Source organism: Arachis hypogaea, chromosome 9 (genome assembly GCF_003086295.3).
Source record: "Arachis hypogaea cultivar Tifrunner chromosome 9, arahy.Tifrunner.gnm2.J5K5, whole genome shotgun sequence".
Classification (NCBI taxonomy): Eukaryota; Viridiplantae; Streptophyta; class Magnoliopsida; order Fabales; family Fabaceae; genus Arachis; species Arachis hypogaea.
The window spans coordinates 118,806,301-118,819,845 of NC_092044.1; the positions used below are offsets into that span (position 1 = coordinate 118,806,301).

A 13,545-nucleotide genomic window follows, 5' to 3' on the forward strand; every position below is an offset into this window, starting at 1 on the left:
TTTTTTGATTATTTGAAACCAAAATGTGGTTTTACTTAGTGTATCTGACTATCCGCGTTTTAGGATATGAGTCATGTTCACAAAATTTAGAAATTACAACTTTAAGACCAGATTAAGACTCGTCCATAGGGCTGGCAATATATACCCTACCTGCGAATATTCACTCCAAACCAAACCGTTCGGGTAGGGTTGTCTACTCTATCCGTTGCGGATAAGGTAAGATAGGTCGCAAATTTGCTTGCGGGCAGGGTAGAGTACGGGTTTAGGGTATATCCTATCCTACCCTACCCTACCCTACCTGTACCCTTAATATATTATATAATACATATGTAAAAATTATGCATGTAGTGAAGAAAGTAAGTTTTGTACTCACAATCATCTTCTTATAAAAACTTAAAATAATCATTAAGCTAATTGATGATCATATTATTTGTAATTTTATGTTAGATTTCTTTAAGATTTTATTATTTTTAATTTTAATTTGAATTTAGTTTTTTATTTTCTATCTTATTAATATGTATGAAATTTGGAATGGTTGAATTTTGTATTTATTTTTTAAAAAAAATTATTTCCGCGATGAGTAGGGTTGGATAGAATAGAATTTAGAATTTTAGGGTGCGGACATACAGTATAGAGTTTAGGGATGAGAAGGGTTATAATAGAGTTGGATTCTCTAAATGCAATCATGTACATTAAGAGAAACTTTAGTGACAACCATGGCCATAGACCACAACCATATAATCCGAAAGATAGCAGAGTGGATGAAGCGACTTTGAAAGATTATATTTAGACATGTTCATAGAGAGACAAATCAATATACAGACTGGTTAGCTAAAAATATTCAGAGTCAATTACCAAGTTATAGTTTTATAGACTTGTCTCCTTCAAATCTTCAGAGCTTGCTTATTGATGACTTAACGGGAGTCTCTATCTCTCGTACTGTTTTTATGTAGTCCTTTTGCCTTTGGACTAGTGCTCCATATTATTACAAAAAAAACAAGTTCTCAACTTGCGAATATGATAGGTTAAAATTTTAAAAAAAATTTTAACCCATAAATAGAGTTAAAGTATTATACTCTACCATACCTATTATAAGTTCTATTTGTCCAAGTTCAAGACCAAATTGAATATCAGAAAATACTCACTAAATCGATTAGAAAGAAAGCAAACATTAGAAGGGAGATGATGATATACCAGTTCACAGATAATAGAACTAAGAACGGTGGTCCAAAACCTGCCGGCAAAAGTCTCAGCAGATAATAGGGTTTTTTTTTTTTTGGACGTTGGTAATAGGGTAATTGATCACGGATTCACGGTAATAGGAAATTTTTGAGTGTTTTCTGTTTTGGTATGAATTTTTTAGTTTCTTGTGGTGATGGAAATTAGACAAAATAGCTTTCTGGGTTTTGAGAATTGGATCTGATACATGGATAATGGAGGCCCATTATATTAACTATGTTCATGATCTAGGTCTACATATCCATAATCCGCTACCATTAGTAGACTTGAAAATGCTTCACCAAACTCAAAAGAGATATCAATCTCCCTTTTGGGCTTAGCCCGGCCCAATGGCTAACTCCAATAAAAATAATTAGAATCACACATTACTCTATCCTAAAAAAAAAAGTAAAACAGAAGAACTAGAGATTTTAATAGAACAAATCTCTCGCCCAATTCAATATGTTGAAATTGATCTTACTTGGAAACTGGCATTGAAGTTATTCTGGGAGAAATGACAACCTAGACCAAATTCACCACATCACATCCATATGTCTGAGAAATAATAGTTCCATTGACTTTAATTCTGAGGGTACCGACTTTGACTCAACAATCAATTTGAACACTGAAGAGCCAGTTCATTATTTCAACATGTCCCATGTTAATACTAATTAAATATGGAATTGATATTTTTGACAATCCCCATGTGTGAAACTGAAACCTGATAGTTACATGATTCATCAGTTGACTTATGAAAGATGTCCTCTATCTTAACACAAAAAAGACCTAATTGGGATCTGTGCTTGATCCCAAAAATATTATATTTAATTCACATGGCTGGTTCAGCCAACCAATTCCAGCCCTTATAATAATTAATAAATCCAGCATTAAACATTCACATGCAACCACTAAGCCTATCTAGCTAGTAGCTTAATTCATACAATACAAGTAGTATTATAATAAACAAGTGTATGTTTATGTGTATGCACATAATCTTTGTCCAACATAAAAACACAACTTGTGCCGATGTTGGGGGCATGAAGTAGTTGAATTGAGCTGTGTTTCTTGACCTTTGCATATCTTTGTTTGCCTTATTTCATTAAAAATTCATCTTCTTATATATTATAATAACAACGTTATACATACCATTTATTTATATTTATTGCGGAAAAATATTAAATTGATCTTTTTACGTTTGGTCGTAATCCTATTTTAATTTTTAAGGTTTAAAGTGTTCTATTTGAATCCAAAAAAGTTTCATTTAGCTTCAATATAGTCACATCGTGAAGTTAGCAATACAAGAACAAGGTCGATAATTTGGAGAAAAGTACAAGCTCCAAAGACACAAAATTAACCGTGGATGCATCAATATATTTATTTATCATTTTTCTTATAATTTAAATGAAATATTTTTTATAAAACTAAGGAGAATAATAAATAAATGTATTGATATATTTACGGTTGATTTTGTACTTTTAGAATTTGTATTTATTCTCCAGATTATCGATATTGTTCTTGTATTATTGTTATGTAAGACATTTCATTAATTATTTAATTTTGACCTCATACTGAGACTACATTAAAATTAAATAAAACTTTTTTGGATTCAAATAAAATATTTTAAACCTTAAAAATCAATTAAGAAATCAATTTAATACTTTACCCTATTTATAAATATAAATATAAATATAGAAGATAACCACGGTTGAGTAAGTCATAATCTAAGGGTCTCAACTCTCATGTGAGCATAGAAACAATATTAATTATATATGACTGAGATCCCAAGGTATCATTCACTCTTTTTTCCTGTAACTGCGGCATACTTGGGGAATGGAATGTGGATTATTACATTACATAGAACTATTCCCTTTCGGCCATTTCTAAGGCGCATGAGTAGCACTTACTTGCATGCATGCCATTATTATTATTCATCTTTATGCTTCTTTTTTATTCACATTTTCTTTTAAATAAAAGAGAAAAGAAAATATTAATTGGTCAATGTTATTGGTAGCTACGAATATTAATCTTCACGACATTGTTGAGATAAATTAAAAAGAAAGAAGATGATAATGTTAATTAGTAGTTACCTTAATCAATAATCCCTAAAGTGAATTAAAGTTTTCATTAACTGAAGTCCAGGGTCGTTAAATTAAAAAGTCAAATTGTTGTTAATACCACCTAAAAGCACACGTCAAGCTAAGCCAGCTTTAAAATATATATGCATGAGTGCATCGTTAATTAATTAATAAGAGATTATTTAAGCTAGTTTTATAAACATATACGTGAGTAGGATAACTTTAATTTTTATATATTTTTAGCATTAATCGATGTTTAATTAAACTAACCCTGCTTGAGATTATGAGTTTACCGTTAGATAGGTCAATCATAAAGTTGACTTCTTCTATTATATTTGTTAAATTAGTTTCTTTTATGAAACCAAATTAAATAAGATAATTATAGATTCAAAATCCTTAGTAATGGTGTTACATGATTATGAGGTATAGAAAATCTCGTATAATATGTAAAATGGTATCAATCTTGAGCAGTAAATTAACGATAAATAGAGAAAGAATTGTTGTTAGCCACTGAAATAGTTGCAGCAGAATGAGGAAGAACAAAAAGAAAAGAATGATTGAGAAGAAATCGAAGGAGAGGAGTGTTGTGATGATGAATTTTCTGATTGCAATTGAATAATACATTATAAGAACTTCACGTTATGTTATATAGTTTATATAGCTGTACAAAAGGTGTAAAAAGAAAAAAAAGAATAACAAATTATATATTAGCTAGTCCTAACAAACTAGTCAGCTAAACAATTTAACAAACAAACAAAAGTATACTAATAAATTTTTTATATTTAAAAATATTATTTTAGCATCTATATTAACTAACATCCCCCACAAGCTCGTATTACTTGACTTGTGTAGATCAAGTAATCCCAGGATAACAAGTAGGAGAAGGTCCCAGTGCAAGAGGCTTTGTAAACAGATTAACCAGCTGCTCACTAGAGACAATAAATTGAAAATTTGAAACTCCTTCTTTATATTTGTTACGAGCTACATGCATGGCAGTCAATTTCAACATGCTTTATCCATTCATGAAAAATCGGATTTGAGGCAATATACATATAGCAGATTATTGTCACAGAATATATCAACGGGCAGGAGAGGAGAAATCTTGAATTCTTTTAGAATTTTTAGCAACCATACAAGTTCACAAGTTCTATTTGTTAAAGCTCGATATTTGACTTCAGAAGAGGATCCAGAGACTATTATTTGCTTCTTGCTTTTTCAAGATATAAGAGTTTGGTCAAGAAAGAAGCAACAACCAGTAATAGATTTTCTAGTATCCTTACAATCTCCCAATCAGAATCAGTATATCCAGAGAGAATAAAAGAAATAGACACACAAAAAAAGACTTGTTGCTGGTAATTGTTTCAAGTATCGAATCACTCTATAAATTGCCTTGAGATGAACATCAGTGGGACAATCCATGAATTGAGTAAGACAACCTATAGGGTAGCTCAAGTCAGGTCTGGTATTTGTGAGATAAAGAAGGCGACCAACTAGCTTTCTATAAAGAGCAACATCGGGTAGAGAAGAGCCACAATTTCTTGACAAAGATGTAGGATAATCCATAGGTGTAGTGGCAAGTTTGGCTCCAAGTAAGCCACAATCATTGATCAAATCTAAAGCGTATTTTCTTTGATAAAGAGCAATCCTTGTTTTGCTTCCTGCTAATTCCATGCCAATGAAGAATTTTAAAATACCAAGATCCTTTATCATGAATTTGCTGTCCAAAAAACGTTTGACAGCTTCAGTTTCTAAGAAATCATCACTAGCTAATACAAGATTATCGACATAGACTGAAATAGCAATGAAGCTAACATTAGTGGACTTGGTGAATAAAGAGTGATAATTTTCAGACTGAATATATCCCAATTCAATTAGAGCATTGGATAGTTTGATGTTCCATTAACGGCTCACCTATTTTAAACCATAAAGATATTTTCTAATTTACAAACTAACTTGGAATTATCACACTTCAGCCCTTTTGATAACTTCATATAAACATCTTCACGGAGATCCCTATAAAGAAAAGTAGTATTGACATCAAGTTGATGAAGATACCAATTCTTAGATGCTACAATTGCTAAGAGAACTCTCACTGTGCTCATTTTAACAACCGTGCTGAAGGTGTCAATATAATCAACGCCCGAAATTTAAGTGAATCCCTGAGCAATTAATCGAGTCTTATGTCTATCAATTGTCCCATTTGGATTGAATTTTGTGCGAAAAACCCATTTACAACCTATTGCATTCTTGTCAGGAGGAAGAGAAGTGACGATTCAGGTCTTGTTTTGTTCAAGAGCAGCAAGTTCTGCATCAATAGCTTTTCTCTAACAATCATGCATAACAGCCTCAAAGTAGTGCTTTGGGTCAGGGTTATTTATAAGTACAAAAGTGAAGGTTAGGTGTTTTGGAGAGAAAGATGCATATGATAAATGGTGTGATAAAGGATATTTACAGTTTGAAGAAGAACGAACAGCATTGATAGGATCCTCATGTGACGCCATATTGAAACAATGAAAGTTCTTAAGGCATGAAGGTAGTTTTCTATCCCTCTTAGACCTTCTCAGGGCAGGCTGAGTTGATTCAGGTTGAAGTGATCAACATGAGACATAAGGGCAGCAGTATTATCACTATTTTCATGAATGTATGATGCAAATGTAGATGATGTAGAATTCTTACTAATGTTATTATTCAAAGATGAAAGAGAGCTATTTGTTATTAGAGACATCAGCAGTGATTCTAAGATGTGATGATGTATGAATAATATTCTCATAATGTGATGTGGTAGGCAATTGCAAATCAGGAAAAAGATCAAAATCTGTTGGATCAAAATCTTTTGTGTTTAAATCAAACAAAATAGAACCTTAGGTTCCTGACTTGGATCCTAAGAAAATATACTTTCGAACTCTAGGATCTAGTTTTGTTCTACCAGCTGTAAGTGTTGAAACAAACACAAGACAACCAAAAACTTTAAGCTCATTTAGATCATGTTTTAAAGGAAATAAAGCCTCATATGGAGTTATATTGTTCAAAAATGCACTAGGTAACCTATTAATTAAATGAACTGAATATTGCATAGCATAATGCCAAAAATATTTGGGAACATTTGAATGAAAAAATAATGCTCTTGCAACTGTTAGTAGGTGTTGATGCTTTCTCTCCACAACACCATTTTGTTGTGGAGTTTCAACACAAGAAGTTTGGTGTTTTATGCCTTTTGAACTATAAAATGAGTCCATTTTGAATTCCATACCATTATCAGTTCGAATTCGCTTAATTCTTTTGTTGAATTGTGTTTGCACGAGTTGGACAAAGTCTTAAACCAATTTTCTAGTTTCAAATTTTAATTTCATGCAATAAATCAGTGTGAACCGAGTTTTATCCTCAACTATAGTTAGAAAATATTTATGACCTAAAATTGATTGAATAGAAAGAGGTTCTCAAATATCAATATGCAATAAATCAAAAGCATTTTAAGAATTTGTATTTCTGGTTGTGAAAGATAATTTTCTTTGTCTAGCATATTAACAGAAATCACAAACATGTGAAGAAGTAATGCAATCAATAAAAAAAAACTATTTTTCATGGTAATCATTCTACTGTAAGGTAAATGACCTAGTATAGCATGCTAAAGAGCTCTTAGGTCTTGCTGTACACTAAGAGCTATAGATTGTATCCTAAAATTTAATGAAGGCAGTTTCATAGATTCAGCATTCATCACATATAAACTTGCCCAATCATCTTCAATGAAAGAAGTGCATGTATCTCACAGTAAGAATTAGTGAATCTAAATTCACAATGTAATAATTTAGTAAACTTGGAAATAGAAATTAAATTATATTTAAAGTGAGATATGAATAAAATATTGATAAAGATCAAAGAGGTTGACAATTGCACAGTTTCACAAATATTTGTAGAGGTCTTTAGATCCATCAGGTAGATTAACCAAAATAGACTTTTGTGCTTCCATAGAATTTGTGATTATCATTGTATCTAAGAAATTTGAACTTAGTTTCCTCTCTTGTTGAGTTAGCATTGTCAAAACAGCATTGATATCAGGCAAAGGTTTTATTAACATAATCTAAGATTTTATACTAGAGTATTGCTCATTCAGACCTCTGAAAATTTTCACAACGTACTTTTCAGAAGCATAATCTCTAATAATTTTTAATCCAAGGTTGCATCCATTAACACAAACTATACAGCTAGGAATTGTATGAAGGTTCTCTAATTTTTCCCAAACAGACTTCGATTTGGTAAAGTAGAAAGTAACAGTTAAATCACCTTGCCTGATAGTGTAGAATTCCTCTTCCAATTCTCCAACTCTGAAGACATCTCCATATGAGTAATGATTCTTCAAGTCCTTCCACAAATTTGAAGCATTATATTGCTAATCCGCATCACACTCTTAGCAATTTTTGGGTAGAGCGAGAGATTGAGCCATGAAAGCAAGATGTTATTGCAGCGATCCCAAATTTCAAACAAAGATTGATTCTCAGCTGGTTTCGAAATCGAACCATCCAAGAACTTCACCTTGTTCTTCGATCTGAATGTTCTTCACATATCGTGTGACCATTGGTAGTAGTTTTGAGAAATAAACTGAAGCGGAATCAAAGCCATACCTGGCCTTTCACTCAAATGCAGGTACTATGAGCTGATGGGGTCAGAGATTGGAGAAGAAAAGTTCGATCTGTTGAGCTGAGTTTGAAATTGCGAGAACTGATGTATAAACGCTGTGAATCATTCGAAATTTGTAACAAAATCTACTTAAGTATTGGCATTTGAGCTGTTTTCTTCGATTGTTGCCATTGATGTAACTTACCTTTGATATTATGTAAAATAGTATTAATCTTGAGCAGCAAATTAACAATAAATGGAAAAAGAGTTGCTGTGAGTCAGTGAAATAGTTGTAGCAGAATGAGGAAGAAAATGAAAAAAAAAAGAATGATTGAGATGAAATCGAGAGAAAGAAGTATTGTGATAATAAATTTTCTGATTATAATTGAATAATACATCATAAGAATTTCACACTATGCTATATAATTTATATAGCTGTACAAAAAATGTGAAAAAACAAATAAACTATATATTAACTAATCCTAACAAACTAATCAGCAGAATAATCTAATAAACAAACAAAAATATACTAACAAATTTTTTATATTTAAAAATATTATTTTCAATATCTATATTAACTAACATAATACACTGTAGAACATGTTCTTCACTTTTCTTTTTTCCCCCTCCCCGTGTCAATGAGCAATTAATTTCATCATAAGAGACAAATGCCTTTCTTTGTAATTACGTGATTCCCTTTTAGTGTATTAGTGTATGTATGTCATAATTACTAGAATTTTTCTATATATTTAACCATCCGTATAGAATAAATATTAAAATATAAAATATAATAATTATTAAAAATAAATTAAATAATATATATTTATATATAAATATAAAATAACTAATTTAATGATTAAATTTTTGTGTCAACATAATATTTAAAAAAATAATATTGTATTTATAAAACATTTTATTATTATATTTTATAAAATACAAGAATATTTAATCATACTTTACTTAGAAAACATCAACATTTGTTTGAAAGAATAAAGAAAATATTTAGTTCAATTATACCAAATTTTAAAGAAGAAAAATCTAATTTGCCCAAAATTTCATGGAGATTAGATTCTCTTACTAAGGTATATATATATATATATATATATATATATATATATATATATATATATATATATATATATATATATATATATATATATATATATGTACCTTGTAAGTTTTAACAAATTAAAAGCACACGGTTTTATTGTCCAATTGTGGTGCAAAGAAGAAAAACGGCCAACGGAGTTTACAACAAGAAATTAAAGGTGTTGTTAGTTGTTAGCCACTTCAAACTCCAAACCCTAATAGTTTGTTACAGGAAAGAAAAAGTATGAGAAATCAATGGAATATTTGTATAATATGTACAATAGAGATTTAGAAAGTATTAGAGATATAATTATTAATGTTATCTTTTTCTATCAGATGAAGTTTTTAGAATGAATGGTATCATGACATGGTATTAGAGCTCTAGATCTGAAAGGTCAAGAGTTTGATTATTGGTAAACTCCAAAATAAATTTAAATTTTTAGGATAAGTGATTTCATGACCTGAGATGTTTATTATTCCTAGTTTTCGGATGGTTATTTTAAATAATATAGGCGATGTTTATTTTGTAATTCAATAGCCCATTATACACATTATACAAATAGTCTATTAACTCTAGGACTCTTTAATATGTTAATACTTAATAACTAAATTGCCTCATTAGTGTTGCCTCCTGCATAGTGATTATCATCAACTCCAATTTAATGTAACAGTATTATTATATTCAATTGTTAGGTATATATAATTCATCCAATCTATACATTGGTGTTTGTCTTCACTCTTTTATGATCCAATGTCCCATGAAAACTTTGTTTGCAGTGAGATCACCATAATTTGTGGGCCATACCCCCCACAGTGAAAATAGAAGATGAAGAAACTGAAAAAAGAAACAAGTACTTTTGTTTGATTTGGGACAACACTACCTTATTAGTTTATTGTCTCCCAAAGTAAGGACAAGGATGAGATTAATTGACCTTTTTCTTGTTCCTTCATAGTTAAATAATAACCAAATATTAAAAAGTAACATAAATAGTACCTAGTAAAAGTAAATGTTATTTACATAGTAATTGCCAATATTACCTTACCTAGCTAGACCAAAGAACAATGTATAGCCTTCAATAATATGATGCTATTTCTTGCAATCTTTTGTGGTTGTAAAGTTATCAACAACCACAATCACATGTCTTCAATTTATTTGAATGCAGTTGAGTTGCATGTTTTTACTAGCTACAACTTTCAGTTAATAATATTGGGCATTTATGTTCTTGTCAGAGTGGGGGACCTTTAACATTCAAATTACTGTGTGAGAAATGAGAATACCATCTTTAATAAACATGGTAAATAAATCAGTCATGAAATAAATTAAAGGAATACACGCTTTTTTTTCTAATATTGAGAGTTTAATTTTGTTATATTTATAGTGTAAAATAAAATATTTTATATAATTATCTAATTATATTTGTTTTTAATAACATAACATTTATATAAATGAATGAATGTATAAATCACTCAATATCCAGAATATAGTAATGAGATTGAAACTTGAACATTGAGTCAAAGAAATAAAGATCTTAAGATAACAAACATTCTTGATTCTTTCATAGAAATTCAAGAGGTACATTGTGCCATAACTTGCTCATTTCTTTGAACAAATCTAGCTGAAAATTAAAACAAGTTAGGTGCAAGTTAACCAAAATATTACTCCTCATGATAATTCATTTTTTTTGCAGCACAAAGCAATTATTTTTTTTAAGTTAAAACTAAATAAAGAATATTTTGGTTAACTTGCACCTTAATAGAATCATGCCAAGAAAAAAAAATCCAAAAACTATACATACAACAGAAAGGAAATCAAATAAAAACTGCTAAGGCTTATTGGCCAACCGAAAATGTAAAAAAAATATTTAAGAACTCACTGGTCATCACTCACTAAGTTTGATTTTGTTATAAGGCCATACACAATATGTTAATGTTTTCAGTTCCAACAAGATCATTATTCTTGTGCTGATTTTTGAACCAGGGAGACCCTCCATCATCATCAGAAGAGTTTTCAATTGATGTCTTGAGTGATGAATTAGTTCCTTCATAAACACTATTTGAACTGTTTGATGAATTGTTCTGCTGATCAGTGTGAATGAGCTTCCCAAACAACAAAATGTGTGGTGCTTTTGTTTCATTGGAACAAGACTCCTCCTTAGTGAAACTCTGGCCAGGATTTCCCACACTCAACAAGCAAGATATCTCAAGATTGTTATTGTTCTTGGTGGTGGCAGAGTTGTTCTTGTTGTAGATTCCAAAACTAGGCCTATGAGGCTGTTGTGCTGCATGATCAAGCCTTGGAAATCCATCAAGAATGTGGAAATCTTGCGGAGCGAGCCCAAATTGATGGGCATGCCTGGCTCCCTGTATGCCTTGAAGATCTTGAATGGTGGAGAATGATGATGGAATTGGAATCTGGTTGATGAGTTGAAAATCTGGTTGGTCTTGTAGGAACCTTTGTTTCTTCCTTGGTGGTGAGAATGGAGAGAGATGAAAGTTTGGCACATTTGAGACTAGTTCAACTAACCAAGGATTCACACACTTCACATTTTGGAGTAGATCTGGTTCATCCCATACCACCTGAAATTCCCATCATAATTAACAACTTATTAATAATTTAAATTACTAGAAAAATCAAGAGTTGTCAGCACAGTAATTTAACTGGTGATACTGTACTAGTACTGTTAACTCTAACCATAAAAAAAAGATCCATTTATAGCAACACATGTTGTTGCATAAAAGTTCACAAAGCTCAATATGAAGTAACTATTTAATAGGGGAAAGTAGAGATCTAAGAGTGAATGGGACCTGAAGAAGACGCCAAGGAGAATGAGGCCAATGAAGAGGATCTGAAAGCTGGACAGAAGAAATAGTCCCCATGAACCAACTGATTCTGGAAGAGTCTTCAGTCTCAAAGGGCATCTTGAATCTCATACCAGAACACCATTGAATCTGCATTGAAGCTCTCACTGAAGAAGCCTTCACACAAAACTCTGGTGAGCTTCCTCTTGGATAATACACCACCTCAAATGGCCTTCCATTCACAGCACAATTCACAGCCTCACCAACATTATTATTCGTAGTAATATTAGTATTTGTGGCGGTTCCAGCAGCAATGCCACCCTTCTTGGCCCTCCTAATCCCAACACAAAGGTCACCATTTTGGGCTCGGAGGAAAACAATGGAGTCACCGGCAACAAGCTTCTTGTGGTTAACGAAATTGCTCCAACCAGTAGTCAAAAGGTGCCTCCTTGGCGTGCCTCTATAAATGTGTCTGAACTTCCAACACTGCCCATGCACGTCTTTTGCGATTATGGTCTGAACCGGAGGCTCTGCGGAGTAATCAAGCCTTGGGAAAATGGTTTCGGCGCAGTAACGAGGCACAGAGAAACCGCCGCCATTGTTGGCATCGGATTGTGTTAGAGTCTTTGCAAAAGAAGCAGGCTTTTCACCATTATTGTCCAAGAAACTATTATGATTACTACTACAATGATGATCGTGTTCTTCTGGGTCTGAGAGGAGAGGGGTGAGGGTGATCTTGACATAGACCTCGTCGGTTTCAGGTTCTGCCATGTATTTGATGGCGGTGAGTGTGCAAGGGAAGAAGGGTGGAATGGGGGTTTTCATGGCAGGGGCAAAATGGGGTTTTCGACCATGGGCATGGGCTTGTTGGTGTTCAGCATGGCCTTGTGGGAAGTACAAGACTTTGGTGTTGAGAGGTGGCATTTGAACCATGGGGCCTGCGCAGGCGTGCCATAGTTGAGAATCTAAGCATGTTTGTATTGGTGTTCTGGTTCTGTCCATGGAAGAAGAAGAAGAAGAATTTGAGGAGAGAAGAGAATAGAAGAGAGTGAATAGTGTGTTGTTGTTGTTGTGTGTGTGAGAGAGAGAGTATGTGAAGTGGAAGATAAATAAAAAAGGAAGAGAGAGAGAGAGACTCACGCGTTAAAGTGTCTCACTTGCCGACCAAAGACCAAATATATGTGACACTTTCATTCACATCAATGAGCAAATGGTGTTTCTACTTATTTTTTGTTTTAGATAATTGCTTCAATGTGCTTTTTTTTTTTGGAAGATTAGGGATAAAATATTATTTCAGTATATACTTGTATCATAAATTTATGAATTTTGTTAGGCAAATAATAATTTTTGTGAACAATGTGAATAATAAACTATAAAATTGGTTTAATAAAGTAAAAACACACTACATTTTTAAATTATCCATCTAAATCTTAATATTAAGATAACTATTCACACACGTACTGAATTGAACATCTGATATATCTATTGTTCACATTATTTAGTATTTTCGTTGTCTACATATCTATATTTTTCCTAAATTTATTATGCATATTTTTAATATACAAAATCATCTTATCTTTAATTAATTTTATTTATATATAGTTAAAATTTGAATAAAAATAAATTTTAGAGTATACATTAAATATATTCAAGAATTATATAAGTTAAAAAACAAGAAAATAATTATTTTTATAGTATAAAAGATGAATTTTTATTTTTTATCAATTATTTTTAATATCTAAAATAAACT

General features: G+C 31.5%; 1 protein-coding gene across 1 annotated transcript; it reads right to left on the reverse strand.

The window, feature by feature from the left end:
* Window positions 1-10,503: 10,503 nt before the first annotated feature.
* LOC112712603 (auxin response factor 16) lies at window positions 10,504-12,945 on the reverse strand. Its single transcript, XM_025765535.3, has 2 exons — window positions 11,802-12,945; window positions 10,504-11,573 (listed from the first exon to the last, which is right to left on the reverse strand). Exons 1-2 carry the CDS (start codon window positions 12,795-12,797, stop codon window positions 10,899-10,901), a joined length of 1,671 nt encoding a protein of 556 aa, XP_025621320.1. The 5' UTR covers window positions 12,798-12,945; the 3' UTR covers window positions 10,504-10,898.
* Window positions 12,946-13,545: the final 600 nt, after the last annotated feature.